This window comes from Nicotiana sylvestris, chromosome 4 (genome assembly GCF_000393655.2).
Source record: "Nicotiana sylvestris chromosome 4, ASM39365v2, whole genome shotgun sequence".
Lineage (NCBI taxonomy): Eukaryota > Viridiplantae > Streptophyta > Magnoliopsida > Solanales > Solanaceae > Nicotiana > Nicotiana sylvestris.
The window spans coordinates 18953617-18971779 of NC_091060.1; the positions used below are offsets into that span (position 1 = coordinate 18953617).

The 18163-nt window shown below is 34.9% G+C and overlaps 3 protein-coding genes across 4 annotated transcripts; 1 reads left to right on the forward strand and 2 right to left on the reverse strand.

Moving 5' to 3' along the window:
* On the reverse strand, nt 1-4804 carry LOC104233208 (uncharacterized). The gene is made up of 4 exons (XM_009786568.2): nt 4318-4804; nt 2474-2638; nt 1245-1729; nt 1-517 (listed from the first exon to the last, which is right to left on the reverse strand). The coding sequence occupies exons 1-4, from the start codon at nt 4604-4606 to the stop codon at nt 143-145; spliced, it is 1314 nt and encodes a 437-aa protein (XP_009784870.1). The 5' UTR covers nt 4607-4804; the 3' UTR covers nt 1-142.
* Nucleotides 4805-5633: 829 nt separating this feature from the next.
* Nucleotides 5634-10732, reverse strand: LOC104233207 (uncharacterized). Of its 2 annotated transcripts, none has more exons than XM_009786567.2 (6): nt 10633-10732; nt 8758-9041; nt 8399-8533; nt 7938-7994; nt 7033-7140; nt 5634-5985 (listed from the first exon to the last, which is right to left on the reverse strand). In XM_009786567.2, the coding sequence occupies exons 2-6, from the start codon at nt 9031-9033 to the stop codon at nt 5920-5922; spliced, it is 642 nt and encodes a 213-aa protein (XP_009784869.1). In that variant the 5' UTR covers nt 9034-9041; nt 10633-10732; the 3' UTR covers nt 5634-5919. The 2 variants fall into 2 exon arrangements, with proteins under 2 accessions (XP_009784869.1, XP_009784868.1); XM_009786566.2 differs by having other exon boundaries at nt 7006-7140; nt 10633-10728.
* A 1721-nt stretch (nt 10733-12453) lies between these two features.
* LOC104233206 (protein S-acyltransferase 11-like) lies at nt 12454-17486 on the forward strand. The gene is made up of 4 exons (XM_009786565.2): nt 12454-12668; nt 14292-14517; nt 15088-15386; nt 16538-17486. Exons 1-4 carry the CDS (start codon nt 12588-12590, stop codon nt 17024-17026), a joined length of 1095 nt encoding a protein of 364 aa, XP_009784867.1. The 5' UTR covers nt 12454-12587; the 3' UTR covers nt 17027-17486.
* The last annotated feature ends 677 nt before the right edge of the window (nt 17487-18163 follow it).

An 18163-nucleotide genomic window follows, 5' to 3' on the forward strand; every position in this document is an offset into this window, starting at 1 on the left:
TACTGGTTTTCAACCTTACAATATACTTGTACATAAAATCTGAAACAAGAAGTGATTTAATTTGGTCATGGATGTGTAAAAACACACTGTACATAAAAAAAACTTGATACAATCTCCAGCTCCCTTCATAAAGTTATACATGTTATGTCACTGCAACTGAAACTTCTCCACTCCAACTACATGAAGCAACAACATTAGGCATGATAGGATGGAAGACGACATCGATACAAGCTCCATCATATACCTTGATCCTTCTGATGAGCTCACAAGATTTCGAGTCATAAACATAAATGTATCCATCAGAGGAACCAGTTATTACTTTCTCACCATCCAAGCTGAAACTGCATTTTATAGGGAATCCAGAAACACTATGGCCTTCATATCTCCTGTACTTATCAAGTCCAAAAGGAGGCTTGGTAGAGAAAATTGCTATGTAGTTTCCATTTGACTGTGCTATGAATTTTGGATCAGAAGGGTGACATCTTATTGAGGGACAGGTATATGCTTCACTGTAAACCTGAAATATGTTCACAAGATTAGACTTAAAAAAAGAACAATACAGATTAGCATAATTTGGCATATACGCTATGACACATCCTTGAGATTGTAACTGTGGACGATTGAAGTGTGCGACATGACACAAGACATAGTTCAGGATATTTGCATATAAAATTTATGTCCACCACCACTCAATTTGGTAGTTAAACCTCTCCATCCATCACTTTCTTAATGCCCATGGATGTGCACAATTTCTACTAAATTTAGACAAATATACAAATGAAGAATACAGAGATCGTGTATTGCATAAGAGCAGAGAAAAAAAAAGAAGGGAAGGAGCAATAAAGAAGAACGAGACCTTCGTCAGAAAGAATGAGAAGATTAGAAGCTCCGACAGGAGCATGGGGAAAAGGACTATGATGGTCAACTGGATAATAGTTAGAGAAATGGAAAGGTCATGTACGACTTCTGCACTGACTCAATACATGGCAGAACATAGGAACATGATGAATATTTTTTCCTTTTTTCCCTAATGGGCATGCATCTGCATAAACATGCATGCCCACCTTCAAACTTTTTTCTCTTGTATGAACATTTCTCACAAGCATTAAGATGATGAAAGTCACTCGTGAAATGCGAAGGGAGATATTATTTTGACAGTTTCACCTAATGACTAAATAAATCATGACATGACAAAACCTGAAGCATACAAAAACAAATCAAAAGGCATTAATGAAAAACTTTACCTGGTTAGATAAAGGGATTTCCCGTGAGATATCCCAAACAATGATTGAATTTTCACTAATATTGCTTTTGGATACATCGCTAGATGAAATTATTCGCTTTGCGTCGACTGTAAATTCAGCATCAAGGATAGGACCAAGATTTCGCACATATTGATGGACCACCTTCCCAGCTCTTATATCCCATATTTTAAGATGACCTTTCGAACCTCCAGAGAGGAAGAGATTATAATTATCTGGATGAAATTTTACCACTCCAACAACTTGATCCTCATTGAAAACCTGAGTTTCTATCCCTTTTTCAACATCAATCAACCTTGATGTGCTGTCATATCCACAAGAGAGCACAAATAAACCATGTGGTGACCACTTCACATCTTTGACAGCCGCATGGTGACAATTAAGTACTCGTGCTTTCTTCTGATCTCTGCTCCAGACATTCCATATGCAGACAGTTTGATCCATACCGGCAGATGCTAGAAGGTGAGCTGCATGGTGAATAGTGTACATGAACATCATGAATACAAGTATGCTATTGAATCATCAAAGTATCACACATCCGAAATTAAACAGTAAACTTAATACAAGTTCGCAACTAAATGATTACATTAAGTAATCTAGCGAGTTATTGACTCACATCATTGTAATAAAGTGAAAATTATTGAGCTTTGTTTTCAAAGCATTCTTGGTTTTTGAATACCTAAAGCAAAAGTTTTTCTTCATGTTTTTTTAACAGAGTAAAATTAACCCATTTTTTTCCTAGGACGGCCCAAAACTTCTAACATTTTCACTTTAGCCATTCGATTTTTCCAAAAAGTTTTAAAATTTTTTAGGAAGCCTTGATTCATCTTGAAGTTGAGTAATTAGTTCTTTTCCTTATTGTTTTGGTAAAGGACAAGAAAGCAAGTATCTATCTGATCCTTCTTTCGGCAAAGCATCTCCCCATTTGGAAAGAGTGTCCATCTTTATTGATATCACAAGTAAATATACAAAGTACACCAAGACCCAAGCAAATATTTGGAGCAATCAATGTAAACTGATGGTCCAGTCTCATTCTACTAAATGCATAAAGTGATGCAGTACATTTCACTGTGACGTCAAATTTGAAGGGATTTGAAAACCACAAGGGAGTTCTGAACCTATTTCAACATCAGAGGCAGGAATTTCGGAAATATGAATATGGAAAAAAGGACTAATATGAAACAAAAATCAATAGCAGTGATTCCAGTTACCATGACTTGTAGACCACTGTACAGCATTAACTGATCTTGTGTGTCCATCAAGAACTACAGAGAGCCTTTCCGGCATATGGCTCAAGTGTCCATGGACTTTCGTTTGATTTCTCAAAGCTGACAAAATATTATGTGGCAGAACTGAATCCAAAATGTTCCCTAAAACTGACGAAAAAAGACTTTACTCCATTAGATTGCAGATAAAACTCAACTTGAATGCAGAATTCAGAGAAGAAGTGATAGCTATTGCACAAAAATATCATAAATTCGCACAATAAGAAAAGTTGCCAAGAAGTTCCTAGTTGCTTTCATGTTAGTAAATCTTCATATGCCTCCTTTAACACTTTGCACGACAACTTTAGTGACATCATCTCAAAACAAAGATCTTCCTCACAAAGACATCAATTGCAATAAAAAAAAGTTGATGACTTGCTTAAAAAACATCCTTCACTAGGGTGAATGTTTGCCAAATGTCAATAGCTGGGCCCAGTAAATTTTTACAATGAGCACTTTTCACACTAAAGCAGGTGTTTAGATGATGTAATATAAATCGAATTGCAAGAGAATAAAAGCAAAAGTTTGCTAAACATATGTGATGAGTGACAAGAAGATAAGCCCATAAAGTTCACTTGCTATTTCCAATCCTACCTGTAGTTGAGTAGGTAAAGGCCACTAAAGGGATTGCTCCGAAGTTTATTGAAGGATGACCGAATTCACAAAATTAGTCATTTTTTCAAATGGTGCTAAATTATCAGCTACCATTCCACTGCTAAGTCCACTGCTTACAAACTAGGTTTCGACAAATCCACCAATGATTATAACTTATCTGGTTATGGTTTCCTTTCGGTTTCCGTGGACAGCAGCCTCCTAACTTGGGCAGTTACTCTTATTCTTAACAAACAGCTCACCAAGGCTGGCTAGCAGCTAAGCGAATGCAGTAGTCATCTCAAGTAGATTGCTGATAGTATGCATAAGTTGTATAGTGAAGTATCTTATACACATTACAAAAGAAACTTCGGGTTACAGGTTCCCCGCAATTTTATCTGGTAACGTAATAGTGAAGCATAAAGCAATCAGCAATATAAAGGTGGCTGGTTTATTTTGGGTCTCAGTTGTAATAAGCAATGATAAGTCAAAGAGCAGGCACAGAGTTCCTGGGAGTGACAGTCTTCATTCCTTAATCCATCAATCTGCCAAAAAACCATCAAAGATAATCCTCTCTTTTTCTCCCCCTCTTATATTATGCTTTTCTCCTCCACCAGGATCTGTTCAGTTCCCTAGTTCCTTGGATTAAGAAATGAGTTCTTAATACACTTCTCGTCAGTAATAAACAACAACTTGTCCTTGCACACAAAATAAAAGTGCTTTATTTTTTATTTTGGCAGCAATAACACATTTTAAATTCATCAACTTTTTTGCTATGATAGTGGATACATCAATTTGCGAGCACTTCGAATCCACCTGTAATCCTGTTTACCAAGGTTAGAGCAGATGAGCTCACACTTTGTGTTTCACCTGTAAACTGAACTAGAATCGCTAGGCTGTCACTCCTACTAAATCATCCCTTTCGCAACAAATTCATCAATTTCTTCAAAACAAAAAGGATCAGGGGGAACCTTTTCAGCATAAACAATACTCTATTTCAGTATTCCTTCAATATTCACGAATACTAGTTTGACTATGAGTATTTACAAAATATTGAACTTCAGGTGAAATACTAAAATATTGGTTTGAACTAGTACTTCAAGTAAAATACTATTGATTTTCACTTGCAAATCTTCAACTTTAGCAAAATTCTATTTTTGACACGTGAATTCTATGTCCAAATTTTAACATCCACAAACCTGGTGAAGTATTAGGGTAAGGCGGTGTACTGGGCTCGTCCGGAACTTTTGCAGCTGAACCGATAGCAGCTCGCTCTCGCTTAGAAATGTACCTTCCTGGAAGAGAAACTTCCGCTGTAAGATTCGTGTTTGGATTGGACCTGAAGAGGGGCAAAGGATTATTAACTCGGTTAAAATTCTCGAACTTGGCCCGTTTTGGTGGTGGCAATATGGGTCTAGAAAGTTCCAATCCACCATTGTCGTCTTCTTCATCAGATGTTCCGCCATAGACTTTACACAACAGGTCCATTAGTTCTTCTGGAGCTCACAATTTATTAATCAAACTAACAAATCAATGGAACTCGAACCCTAATTGATGCACGTCGAGTTAAAACTTCAATGAGAATGAAATGGAGCTAAATTAGGGCAAAACTAAGATAATTCTTCAATTGATTTTACTAAAGTTTGATTACACTGTAGTATATAATAGCGCGAAATGATCTCGTTGCATCCTAATCAACAAGGATAGAATGGGGAAATAACCAACAAATTAGGGAACCTAATTGTAATAATAGAAACTACTAATATTATTCTCGACGGACTGCAGTGTAAGGAAAAATTACCTTTGGGGTCTGAGTTCCTGCTTTTAGTTATTTCATCAGCTAACAGCTATGTACCACCTTTCCAGCTGGATGTACAACCCAAATTGTTTGTTCTTTAAAAAAATAATCAAGGGAAAATTACATTATATAGCCGCTCCAAAAAATAATAACCGGTAATATATATATATGTTTTATATATTAAATAATAATATACATATTTTATACTTAACAAATATATAGTTTCTCTATATTTGCTAGCGGATGTAATTATTTTTGGTCGACCGGCCAAATGCATAACTTGCCCTCTAATCTATCTCTTGACTTGCATCACAATTAGTTGGGTCTGCTATATGAATAGCTTGGTATGGTGGAGTACGCCATCATTGCATCACACACTATCATGGTTGACGCACTTTGTTTTAACTAACCATGTCATAGATCTAAGTCAAACCTCAACTATGATACGCCACAACAACTTAAAATCTATTATACTGCTTTCTCATTACTTTTTGTCTATTATTAATTTGATTTTATTCATTCATAATTGCTTTTATTCCACTCCACGTTATCAATGTCCTTTCATCTTAATTGATGGATTTTTAGCATCCACAATTGCGATGAATGAGAAGGATCATTGTCCATTGACATCAGAGTAACAGGAGTCTAACTATAGTGATTTAATTGAATTTAAATACAGATACTACAAGTCTACCATAGCATAATGGATAATATAGCTGATTCCAACTAGTTTGTGTTGAATCTCATTTGATCGAAGCTGCCCAATATAACCTTCTACATTACATGTCCATACTAGAAAGAACAGAGTGTCACATAACTATGGTGTAGATAAGAGAATGACAAAATTACACGAAAGGGGTCTGCCATCAAATGACATTACAAAAAATGGATCTGAACAATGAAATAATAGAAAAAATATAAGTGCTTCTTCAACTTTGTACTGCATCTATCTGTGTATAGCTAACAATCAAGTATCAACTGGGAGGGGCTACAATGTATTGGCCTACTTGTAAATCCATTCATTTGCACGGCCGCCAGATTCGTCCATATCTATGAAAATGCTCACTGCCTGTGGTTTATAACAAGAGAGAACAAGATCGAACGCATAGTTAGATAAACATTCACTTTGGACTGGCTGAATAATTCATACAAGCGACTCAATATCCGTCATCGTAAGCCTTAATCATCTTTGAAATGCGACAACAACAACAACAACAACAACAACAACAACAACAACAAACTCAGTATATTCCGACAAGCGGGGTCTAGGGAGGGTAGTGTATATGCAGGCCTTACCCCTACCTAGTGAAGGTAGAGGTTGTTTCCAATAAACCCTCGGCTCAGAAAATGTGAGAAGAAGAAGAATAACAGGGAAAAAAAGAAAGAGAGAAGAAAAAGAGGAAGAAACGAATAAGTAGTACCAAATAGTAACAACAGGGAAATACGATAACATCTTTGAAATGCAAATTCCGATATATCTTCCTTAAGGGACGTGTCATAAACGCCACAACTGCTAAAATCCGAGAGTTTTCTTATAAACTTAGGAGAGAGGCTTATGCAAAGCCTTATTAGGACTAGGAAGCAATGATATCACTACTCTTTTATTGTTGGAATCCTACATATGGAATGCATGGATAACAGGGTCATCGCATGGCGAATGGGGTGAGCGATCCTCCCCCCCCTCCCCATGGATATCACATGGATTTCTCCAAATAAAGCATAAGTAAATACAGAAGCAATTAACCATAAAGTTCTAGGAAGATACACAATCATTGTGCATTTGTCCCTGTTGTTTGCAAGATTTCCTTTTTTGTCTGTGACATACTTAGTACTTTACATCCGTGATTCGAATTTGTACATGAAAGATTGTTTTTTAATGAAATATTAAGTCTAAGATAACAAGTTCTTGTTAGGTTCGAATTCCAGAGAATTTATAATTAGTTAGATAGGTAATAACTATTTGTTAAGATTTAAAAAGTGATTCTCTTAACACTAACCAAATAGCGATGCAGGTAATGAGATTGATATAAAAAAAATCTGAATAAATCAATCAGAAAATGGCCTCAAGTATCATCTAGAACTAATTTACCTTCCCTATACGAGGCCGCTCTTTTACCTTCTCAAGGCTATTTCGAACATGCGAAACAGCTCCCCAACATTTCAATGTGTTTGCCACATCATCTAGCCTCAGTAGGTATTCTTCTTCAGTTAGGGGAAAAGATCGCTTTAAAAAAGAAGCATGAAGGCACATTAGATGGAAATCATGGAAACAATTTAAATATTCTATATTGACTCTCAACACATGCTAACAGTTACAATGCATGATTTTTGCTTTAACAGATCTCAAAGGATCTTAAAATCATTTTATCAGAAAAAGGAAACAAAAAGATCACTCGAACATACTAAGTTGTTTCTTTCAACCTGTCTAGGAAAGTAATAAACCTCATTTCCAAGTCCAAAAAGTCAGCTAATTTCTAACTTAAAAATTTGCTTTACTTGATCATTACGTAATGTTGAGTATCAGCGAACCATTTGAGAAAGCTACAGGAGAGCAGTAGTCAGCATGCTGTCTCAAGAAAATTACTATTTGCATCTGATCTAGTGTATCAGCAGTACCTAATTAAGCTAAATTTAGAAGTTCCTCTTTTGGTCATTCGGCCAATGTTAACTGTTCAAATTTTCCTCCACTTGAAAGTGATTCTTATAGAATTCATCGTTCCAAGTAATCTCCTTTAATGTACTCCTCTTTCTGTATAATAAGATATGTTCATCTTCTCATATGCTCGGGCCAAGGACTAGAAAGGAAAGTGCAGCATCACATCGAATATCATGCTTCGGGCATGTTCCATTAAGAAGGCCAAGCCTAATCAGGACAAGAAATCAAGACGAAAACTAAAAGGAGGGAAGGACAAAATGCAACTTTATTGGGACATTTTTCAAAATATTCGTCAAATCAGATGGTAGAAATAATTTAATGACAACAACCAGTTTCATTATGGAATGCTAGAGATATCAGCTCACCTGCTCCCTGTATTTCCACATAACGTTTAACGCAAGAAGATTTTTCCCCATGAATTCCTACATAAAAGGAATATAGGGATACTAAGTTAAGCATCTAAATGATGTCATAGATTAACTGCAGAAAACCTTGCAACATCAATTGGAATTGTTTGAACGCTCTTTCTCTAGTCAGCTTTAATGGTCAAATAGTCTTAAAAGAGCTTCCCAAATAATAAAAAGGTCACCTGAGTAACAAGTATAGATTGGATACCAAAAACTCTAAACCTAATAGACATAACTTTCTTTTGACAAAACACTTTTAATCGAACTTGAAGCCAACAATATCTTTAGTTGTTAACAGCATTACACCGTCCAATAGATTTTTGAATATTGAAATTATGGAGAAGTTGCATGTAGATCTACTGTCAATCAAATAACAAATACATTAGAAATGATGATTAAAGAATAAGGAAAGCAAGTACCTTCTTAATCAATTGAACATCATAGGACCTTCCATATTTATTCCTTATCAAAGCTGCAAGGTCTATTCCACTAAAAGCAGAGTCATCCCTCCCGATGATTCTTTCAAGATTATTCCTTAGAATTTCACTATTTACCTGACAAACAAAAAATTAGGATGCTTGTTCGACATTCAGACAATAGACATGCATAGACACGCACATCCGTATAAGTATATGCTGTGTGCGTTATATTTTATATCCAAACATCTCTTTATGATTTTTTGATTTATCATTCAAAGAATCAAAGTGTAAATTAACAAGTATAGGGAGGCGGGAGCAAGCAATGATGGAATTGCAACAGCAAGGGCATTTTAACTTACAGATCCAGTTTCACTTTCTGTCGGTTTGTTACTATCTTCTGAGTCATCAGGATCCTTTGCATCACCGGTTGCAGCAGAAAATATTGACCAGCTTTTTCTAGTACTTAGGTGGCGACAGCTAATAAACTTCTGACCTTTTGAAGGTAACAATTCTTTCCAAGAAGATTCTACGTCTGTATAACGAAAACATGAAAATTTGCAACTTCTTTCCTTCAAAATATGCTCTGGACCTCCTAATGAACAGATACGAGGGTGGGTCCCCAGAGAACTCGTCATTCCAAAATCTGTAATTCCATAAGACATGAATGACCGGACATCAAATTTAAGCTTGTGTTAGTGTAGCATAAACAAAGTTATCAGAACACACAAGATAGGACAGTTGGTTAAAGTAATTGAGAACTAGTAGCTTTAACAATTCATTATGTTAGTATATGATAACTTTTATGATCACAGGCTTGTGCAGAAATATTTCAGTTTCAATCTAACCTCCATGTTGAAAACCGGAACCATATAGAATTAGAGGTTTTTAAGATGCAATTAGGCCATACCTCAATGGCTAAGTGAATTTTTTTTTTTTTTTGCTTAATCAAACGTTGGCACAATAAGCACATATTAGTCGAAGTATTTGGATACTTTGACACATTCTTGATTCATACAACCAAGAAGTTGTAGATATTTCGACAAGAAGAAATTCTGGACTACTCAGTATACACGCATGAAAAGAATCACCTTTAGGTTACACTAACTATGCATAAGTCTAAAAACCATTCACCCTATGCATTACGAAGATGTTAGTCAGATGTCATACACTTCGATTTTCATGCTTATTAGTTGTATCCTTGCACCTCCGTCCAACACTTTGTTCATATAGACATTTCCTATATACAAAAGCTTTGACAACCATAACACACACCCAACGTCCAACACCTGTGCTTAATTCAAGCTAGTACCAGGGTCGATGTACAGTGTAAGGTATGAGTTCATTCGAACCCAGTAGCTTTGGCTCGGACCTTAGATATGTGTTAAGAAATCTCGATTTCAAACCAAATACATCAAATGAGTTGTAGTAGAATCCCGAACTCGAACCCATAAAGTTCAAATCCTGGATCCACCTCCTGCTATAGCACTGGCTCAAACATAAGGTTCATGGAAAAATCTGATCAGAAACCACCCCTTCTTTAAGAAAAAAGTATACGATCAACTCAATCTACAAGAAACCCACCCCTGCACATTCTGGATAAACATGAACTAACCATGGAAAATGTTGTTCCTCCAACCTTTTCTTGCTCTTTCATAAAGTAGGATGTTGTAGCCACTCCTATTTACTCATTTCTAGGCTATCGTATATCATTTGATTCATCATCAAGTTACCATTATAGTTATCTAATTAAAAAAAGAAGCAGCTAGAGCTACTTCTTTATGCATCAAAATGGACCTTCTCCCAAGAAACACTTCCAATATTTCCTACACCAAGCAATTTTTGCTCTACTCCTCTATATCAGCATACCATTATCAGGGGCGAACATAGCATATAAGTTATGGGTTTATCCGAACCCAATAACTTTGACTTAGACCTTGTATATAGGTTAAAATTTTCACTAAGTAAGTTCAAATTCTGGATCGTGGTAATCTTTTAATTGACACATAACCTGGTATAATACAGAGTACTTATATAAGCTCTTTCATACCACTATAATGATACATAACCCCTTTACAAACACTAAGTTAGACCAACACCTTCAAATTATTCATCAAAATTCCCCCCACCCCACCCCCCACCCCCAAAAAAAAGGAAGAGGAAATTTATAAATCAAGATTATATTCAAGATACATAATTGAATAAAATTGAGAAAAAAAAGTGAGAGAGGAAATGACCTGGTGGAAGCAGCAGAGTCTTGAGTTAGCTTTCAAGCTGTGTTGTAGTGAGGCCCCAGAAAAAAGAAAAGGAGTTAGTTAAAAGGCGTAAGAGCTTTAAATTATGGTTGCTTTTGCTTCTACAACTTAAAATGAAATGGAAATTGTTTTCTCCTTTTGGCGTATGTGGATGTGGAGCAAAATGGATATGGACTCTAAAGTCTTATGGTGTGAGATTGTTCTCCCTTTTATTTTCCTATAACTAATTAATACAATAATTGTTATTTACACTACTATTTGGTTTTGTGTAAATGTTTAGTGTAAATAAATATTTGTCTTGAACTCTTTGTTTGCATATATGTTTTTATAATTTAATTGTGTCTAATTGATATGTATTTTAAATTTAGTATGTAATTATAGTCAAACCTCTCTATAACAACATTGTTTGTTCCGAAATATTTCGGTTTTTATAGTGAATGGTTGTTTTACACTTATAACAACATTTGACATTTAAATATATTTTGGCTGTTATAGACAAAAAATATCCAAAAACTAATTGTTTTTCTTTTATAATATTATATATAAAAGATTAATAAAATATTTAAATTCAAAATCTCAAAAGATATAAATATTTCACGAATTAAATACTAAAGAAATATAATATATTATTTAAAAATTCTTAATTAAACGCACAAATATTTAAACTCTAAGGCACACAGTTAAAAAATATGAATAGATTACATTTACATATTATTGGTAATCATCCAATATAAGATATATCACGTGTACATCATCAAATAAAAAAAAAAGAATGATATGCATATCTTCAAAAAGTATAAATAGATCTTTTAAGTATCTTTTGACATTTTTCTAATGCAAGATATATCATTTGTAGATCTTTAGTTATAAAAATATTTGATGTGCATATGTTCATGGAACATACTGCTATCCTTAAGATAATATATATAGCTATTATAAGTTGTACATTAAAGTTATAAAATATTTGCTTAAATATTTAGAATTATTATTAGTAATAATCTTAGAAAATCTGCATGGCTGTTATAGAGGGGTAATTTTACAAAGAGCGTACTGTTATAAAAATGGTTGTTGTTGTGATAGGCAAAATGTTATTATAGAGAGATAAAATATAACATAAAAAATCGATTCTGAAAAAAACTAGGCTTTTATAGTGAAGGATTGTAATATAGTCATATAGATATGTTGTTATAGAGGTCTGACTGTATTAAGGTTAAATAAGGAATACGGGAGTATAGCTAAATTTAATTCTTATACATTTGGAAAAAAATTAATGAGCTATGTACAGATTTTTTTTAATGCATATATATAATAACACGAGGGAACTATATTATGTTGAGATTAATTTCCTCTTTTGTCCAATAAGATGGATTTCAGTTTAATTATTTGAATAGAATTTTTCTTTTAAATTTGAAGACAAATGACTTTGAATTTTTGCAATTATAAATTGTATTTAACGTGGTACTCCCGAATAGAATGGAACACCAAATAATTGAGCTAGTTTGAACCCGAGATCTCATAACTTGCATAAAATTGCATATTATATTTTGCTTTTTCTTGAATTTAAACATGAAATTTTATGGTTCCGCTTCCACTCCGTTGACCATAGCACTCCCTTCATTTTTTTTTTCTTATGAAAATGGTCCTATTTTTCACATTATCACTATTTGACTTTTCAAAGAGCTATTTTCTCTGGTGGAAAAATTCTTTTTTCTGAAATTATAATGTTTTCAAGATATTATTTATGATTTATCATATTTTTATAATACCTCGTACTCTTCTGTATCAAATGCAAAAGAAGTATATTCCAATTTTGTTTAAAAATTAGAGAAAAGCAATTGCACAAATTAGAAAAAAAAATTATTATGTTATACATTTCGGTAGGAGTTGAACCACCGGTCATAACAGAGCGGTTGACGCCGTGAAAGGTAGTTGGAAGCATGGATTTTGCGGACTCCGCCATCGCCTCAATGACGGCGATCAAATCCCGCTCCTCCCCCTCCGATGACGTTGGATCTCCGGTACGTTTTACGTGCATTTCCCTCACTGTTGACGATCAGTTGTCTTTATAAACAATTTTATTTGTTTTTATGTAATATTATACAATGCTTGATCAGTTGATTCGACTGGGGAAAAAAATCGATTTTGTTCCTTTATGTAATTTTTGAGCAATTAATTAAGATTTCGTCTTTTCTTTTGTTGTGTGTGTGTTTAATATAGGAGGTTGGAATTGTGTAGGAGGGATTCCTTTTTGCCTTTTTGTTTCCCTTTTTTGTTTCTTTACAAGGTTCATTACCATTTAGACTATTAACATTTATATTCACTGACATTGTATTTTAATAACTTACCATTTATTGTAGGTTATTAGTGAATGATTATTAAATATAGTCACCTGCAATTTCTTTTTAGGTAATCAGTGCAATAGTGCATAGAACTTAAACATTTTCTCTATAAGGCTAATGTAAATTAACCTGTTATAACGGGTTACTTACCTTTTATTGTAGGTTACTAGTGAATTTTTATTAAATACAGTCACCTGCTAAGTTTTGTGATTATTCTATACAAGCAGTGCATAGAACAAAAACACTTCCTCTATAAGGCTAATGTAATTTAACCCGTTATAGCAGTATGCTTACCATTTATTGTAGGTTACTAGTGAATTTTTATTACATATACTGCAACTACCTTTTAAGTTACTTGGTTATTCTATACAATCAGTGCATAGAACTTAAACACTTCCTCTATAAGGCTAATGCAATTTAATCCGTTATAGCAAGATTCTTACCATTTGTTGTAGGTTACTAGTGAATTTTTATTAAATATACTCAGCTGCAATTACCTTTTAAGTTACCTGATAATTTTACGCAATCAGTGCATAGAAGTTAAACACTTTCTTTATAAGGCTAATGTAATTTAACCTGTTATAGCAGGCTACTTATTACCAGTGATTTTTTTCTAGTATATTCACCTGCAATGACCTTTTAAGTAACCTGATTATTTTATACAATCAGTGCATACATAGAACTTAAACACTTTTTCTATAAGGTTGCGTCTGACTAGTTGCTCATTCTTCTACTATTTCACTTTGTACTTGAATCCTCCCACTAGTACCTCAAACTCTGTCTGACTTAGGCTAATGGAAGGAGATTGCATAGCTTTTATGCCTCTGCTTACACCACTTGTCTACTTTTATACTTGAGGTGGTGCTTTTGGAAAGCCCAACTTATTGATGGAAGCAGTGGCAAAGTGAACAATTTATATAAGGAGATAAAAAAAATTAAAATATCACATTTGGGATTTGGATTTGTGATCTAAAGCAGCTTTTGAACCCTTTCTACCACTACACTAGAATTTTTCTTTATGTCAAGGGGATTCAACAATTTATATATAACCAATTTTTTTTTACCTTTACCCAATTTACAAATTACACAGTATAATTTTTAGGGTTCAACTAGCTCCGCCGTTGGTAGGAGGTAGAAACAACTTACCATATGAGCAAGTTTCACTCGTCAACTCAGCAGCATTTAATCTCCTTTCGAAGTTCATTTAGTTTATTTTCTACTTTTTTCTTCGAAGTTGGAAATTTTAGACATGCTTGAATCAATACAATTGAACATTTTAGTTGCTTAAGTTTGCTATTGTAGGAGGAGCATAATGTGGCATCTGTAAGTGAGAATCATGAGACGACATGTTGGGGCTGTGGGCTCCGCGTACTTGTTTCACCGCATGTACCTGCTTTCAAGTGTTTCTGGTGTGGAGCTATAACCAACCAGAATGCAATTAAACATGAGAACCAGAACTTCAGGTGGAGACGATTGCGAGACCGGTGTTTCGTTAGCATCCTCATTGTCTTCATGCTAATTGTAATATGTAAGTGATCAAACATCCATCATCTCCCCTCCATTCCTCTACAGGAATATTTGGTTCTTTCCACGACTAACTTCTAGTTCCGTATGGTTATTGCATTCTCTATCTGCTTTTATCTTTTTATAACCCTTGCACCATTTATATGATTTTCATGTCAGAGTTTTATATGGGGGAAGAAATCAATGTGTACGTATCTTTTTTGTGTGTTGTGTGCTTCATGTCTACCTCTGGTTTTGCCAATTTAAGCCATTCTGCTACTTTTTCTTGGTCCTGCTCGATGAAAATGAAACACTATGGCTCTTAGATGTGTAAACAATTTGTGGCCATACTGCTAATTTACCTTTTTATTTTTTCTAGTAATTAGATGCAACAATTCCTTGCTAATTGCATCACAGAATGCAATAAATTCCACAATATGGATTTTGGTTTCTCTTACTCTTTTCTGTATACGTATATTTTCTTGTATGTCATTGTGTTAATTGTAGTGGTATTTCTTTGCAGTTTTATATCAACTTGTTGCTGGATGTAAGACTTTATTATACGTAAGCTTTGATATGTTTGTTGGTGTTTCAGGTGGTGGTATTTGGGCCATTTATCCAGTAGTATTTTCTGTTGGTTACATCTACGGTGGTGTTCACATTTTGATTGCTATAATATTGTCCATGTCTACCCTGTCTACATTTAGCCTTTCTGCATTTCGATCTGCTGGTGCTCCACCAAACATACTGTGGGGTAGCTATCCGGTCGTGACAAAAGGAGCACTTGAGAATTATAGATATTGTGAATACTGTTCAAAGCCAAAGTCACCTAGGGCACATCATTGCCGTTCTTGTGGAATGTGCGTATTGGACATGGATCATCATTGTCCCTTTGTAAGTCTCGGTATTCTTTTATGCTTTGGATAAGATGTCTGTTTTCTAGAATGTTATGCATATAAATTGTAGTTGAGAAATTTTAGAAGCTTAATAGACAAGTATAACCATGTGTCTGTGAGTTTAAGCCTAAAATTGAGCCTCTAAAGGTTTTCTTTATCTCACAACTTTTATATGGATTGCTGGATCCTATGTCGTAAAAATATTAGGTGGGTGATATCTATCTGCTTGATGACTTTTTTCGAAAGAAAAGAAATATTGCTTATGGATGGTATGGAGCAGTTGTATATATAGGCCATTTGCATGATGATGCTTTGTTGTTTCTTCTTCACTTGTGAAAGAACCCTTGGATGGCAGATCTTTGATTCCCATGGACCTTGTAAGATCGATGATCTTATTGTAGATCACCTGGTCAAATGAAAATGTTATATTTATACCTCAATATCAAATTTTAATTTTGACTTTTGAGATCTAGCCTTTAAACCCCTTCACCTAAATTCCTTCACCCCCCCCCCCCCCCCAAAAAAAAAAACCAACAACAACAACAACAATTAAGCCTCAATCTCAAACAAGTTACGATCGACATATTTATTGTGAGGATTCATCACGAATGCTAGTTTTACATTGGCTGCTAGCCTATCCCAACCCTCATCTTTTATTCAGTCTTCGGACCAGCAAATATGAGCAAGCTCACATGGGCAGAAGCTTGAATATGTCCTGCTGAAGCTTCTCTTCCTTGGGTGAACATATATAAGCATTATCGATTCCATTCCACCAAAAGCAGGCACCATAGCTCGTTTGCTACTTCTCACTGTAGTAATAGGTGATCCATGATTTTGTCCTCTTTCTCACACATAAAGCAACAAGCATATTGATCTCCTGTTTCAATGGATTTTATTCAGTGTTATCGGCCCTGTCTTCCATCCAACTTCCCTTGGAAATAGAACCAACGTACTATTGTTTTTCAGGACGAGAAATAGTAGCACATAAACTGAAAAATTGCCTGATTTCTCTGGCTTCCCCTCTTTCATCTGGCTGCACATTCATCTCTAAAGTCTGTGTACTTCCTGCACGGATTGACATGAACAATATGGCACAGTAATCATATTATATTCTCATGATAATAATTGCTTATTCTTTTATTGTACCAGATTGGAAACTGTGTTGGTGCAGCAAACCATCGGCACTTTGTCATTTTCCTCATTTCAGCAATCATTAGCATGGTTTACGCATCCATCATGTCTGCCTATGCAGCTTATCATGTTTGGCCACCATTAAACAGCTGGCAAGTCCGACTTCTGAATGGGGCAGTTGGTCAAAAGTTGCTTTTGAAAATGTTAAGAGAAATTTTTCTGGCATTTGGCAGTTCTATGTTGTTTCTACCAGCGAGAGGACTTGTTCTTGTTTACCTCTTTATTGCTAGTGTCTCTATCGAGATAGGTTTAAGCGTGCTTTTGTGGCAGCAACTCTGTTTCATATATGAAGGCAAGACATACTTGAGTCATATAAGTGCAGCTGGAGGTGACAGTACTGCAGTAAAAGATTGCCAAAATTTCATCCGATTCTTTGGCTGCCCTTATTATACTACAACGAGGTTGTTGCCGAGCTTCTTCAGTTCTAAGAAGAGACACAAAAAATGAAGCTTCAAAGAGGTGAATCAATTACTCCTTGTTTGCTCTTCATACATCAACATAGAATATACAAGTCTCTTTATTGATTTTTTTAAGAGCCATTAGTGTGCAGGAAGTTTTGAATTCTCCCAAATACTGATTTAGTTTATGGTATCTAGTTGGGAAGTTTTCCCATTTTTATAAGCTGAAATTTTTCTTAGATCATGTGCTTATCTAAGAAAACACTGCGTTGGCACTGCCTTCAGATTGAAACATTTCCCCCTTGGGTCTCTTTTGGCAGTCTGCAACATAAGAATTAGATAACAGTTGTGTTTCATTTTTTTCAAAGAATGTGTTCTTTGGGTGGATTGGGAAGGAACTAATTTGTTTTCGAACCTGGGACCTCAAATTAATTTTTTCTTAATTCTTTATTTTTTAATCTTTTATTATGTATGTATGGTAATAGAAGTATACTCATTGTTTGCAAGTTTGTAATTTGTATACTGGTCTTATAATATTTTGCTGAAAGTGAAAGGGGAACTAAAAACATGTGATATTTAGATGCTTCAAAACATGGACTTGAAATTGTGCTTATATCAACCTGCTCTAGGTAGAAATCGAAACAGACGCTTAGGGAAGGGCTTTTTGTGTGTGTGTGTGTGTGTGTGTGTGTTGGTCCAGAGGACAAAACTACTTATATTAAGTTAAACATTGTGTAGTACAAGGAGCTAAAGATAGCGTAGGCGTTAACCTATGGGAGCGACCTCGTGATGGGTCATAACAAAAAGGAAACTAGTGGTAGAACTAGTACTAGTCGTCCATGTTGCCAGGGAATTACAAACAAGTCGTGTAGGTGGACGCGATACACACACATCTAGTTGATGGTACAACTTGTCTAACAAAAAGCGTTCCTAAATGGTCATCCTCCAGAGCCGTATGAACAAAGTAAAAGATGGAGGTTGTATAAATATGGTAATGTCCTTTAGAGCTATCCATATTGCAACCACATTTCGCTAGTAGATCTGCGACCTTGTTTTGTTTCCTCTACATATGCAGTATGATAGGATCATCCAGCTGCCGGATAAAAAACCTGCAATCATGAAGAATATTTCCAGCAGTTTTTGTATCCATGAATAAGTATAGGGAAGGTAATAAAGTGGCAAATGA

Excerpts from the sequence above, each read along its gene's own strand:
- LOC104233208 (XM_009786568.2), bottom strand. The coding sequence starts at position 4,606 with ATGGACCTGTTGTGTAAAGTCTATGGCGGAACATCTGATGAAGAAGAC. Across the intron at positions 2,639-4,317 it reads TTACCCTAATACTTCACCAG|TTTTAGGGAACATTTTGGAT; the intron begins GTTTGTGGATGT and ends TTTTTTCGTCAG. Across the intron at positions 518-1,244 it reads AAATCCCTTTATCTAACCAG|GTTTACAGTGAAGCATATAC; the intron begins GTAAAGTTTTTC and ends AACATATTTCAG.
- LOC104233206 (XM_009786565.2), top strand. The coding sequence starts at position 12,588 with ATGGATTTTGCGGACTCCGCCATCGCCTCAATGACGGCGATCAAATCC. Across the intron at positions 12,669-14,291 it reads CCGATGACGTTGGATCTCCG|GAGGAGCATAATGTGGCATC; the intron begins GTACGTTTTACG and ends TTGCTATTGTAG. Across the intron at positions 14,518-15,087 it reads CTTCATGCTAATTGTAATAT|GTGGTGGTATTTGGGCCATT; the intron begins GTAAGTGATCAA and ends TTGGTGTTTCAG.
- LOC104233207 (XM_009786566.2), bottom strand. The coding sequence starts at position 9,033 with ATGACGAGTTCTCTGGGGACCCACCCTCGTATCTGTTCATTAGGAGGT. Across the intron at positions 7,141-7,937 it reads TGTGGAAATACAGGGAGCAG|CGATCTTTTCCCCTAACTGA; the intron begins GTGAGCTGATAT and ends TCTTTTTTAAAG. Across the intron at positions 5,986-7,005 it reads AGCGGCCTCGTATAGGGAAG|GCAGTGAGCATTTTCATAGA; the intron begins GTAAATTAGTTC and ends TATAAACCACAG.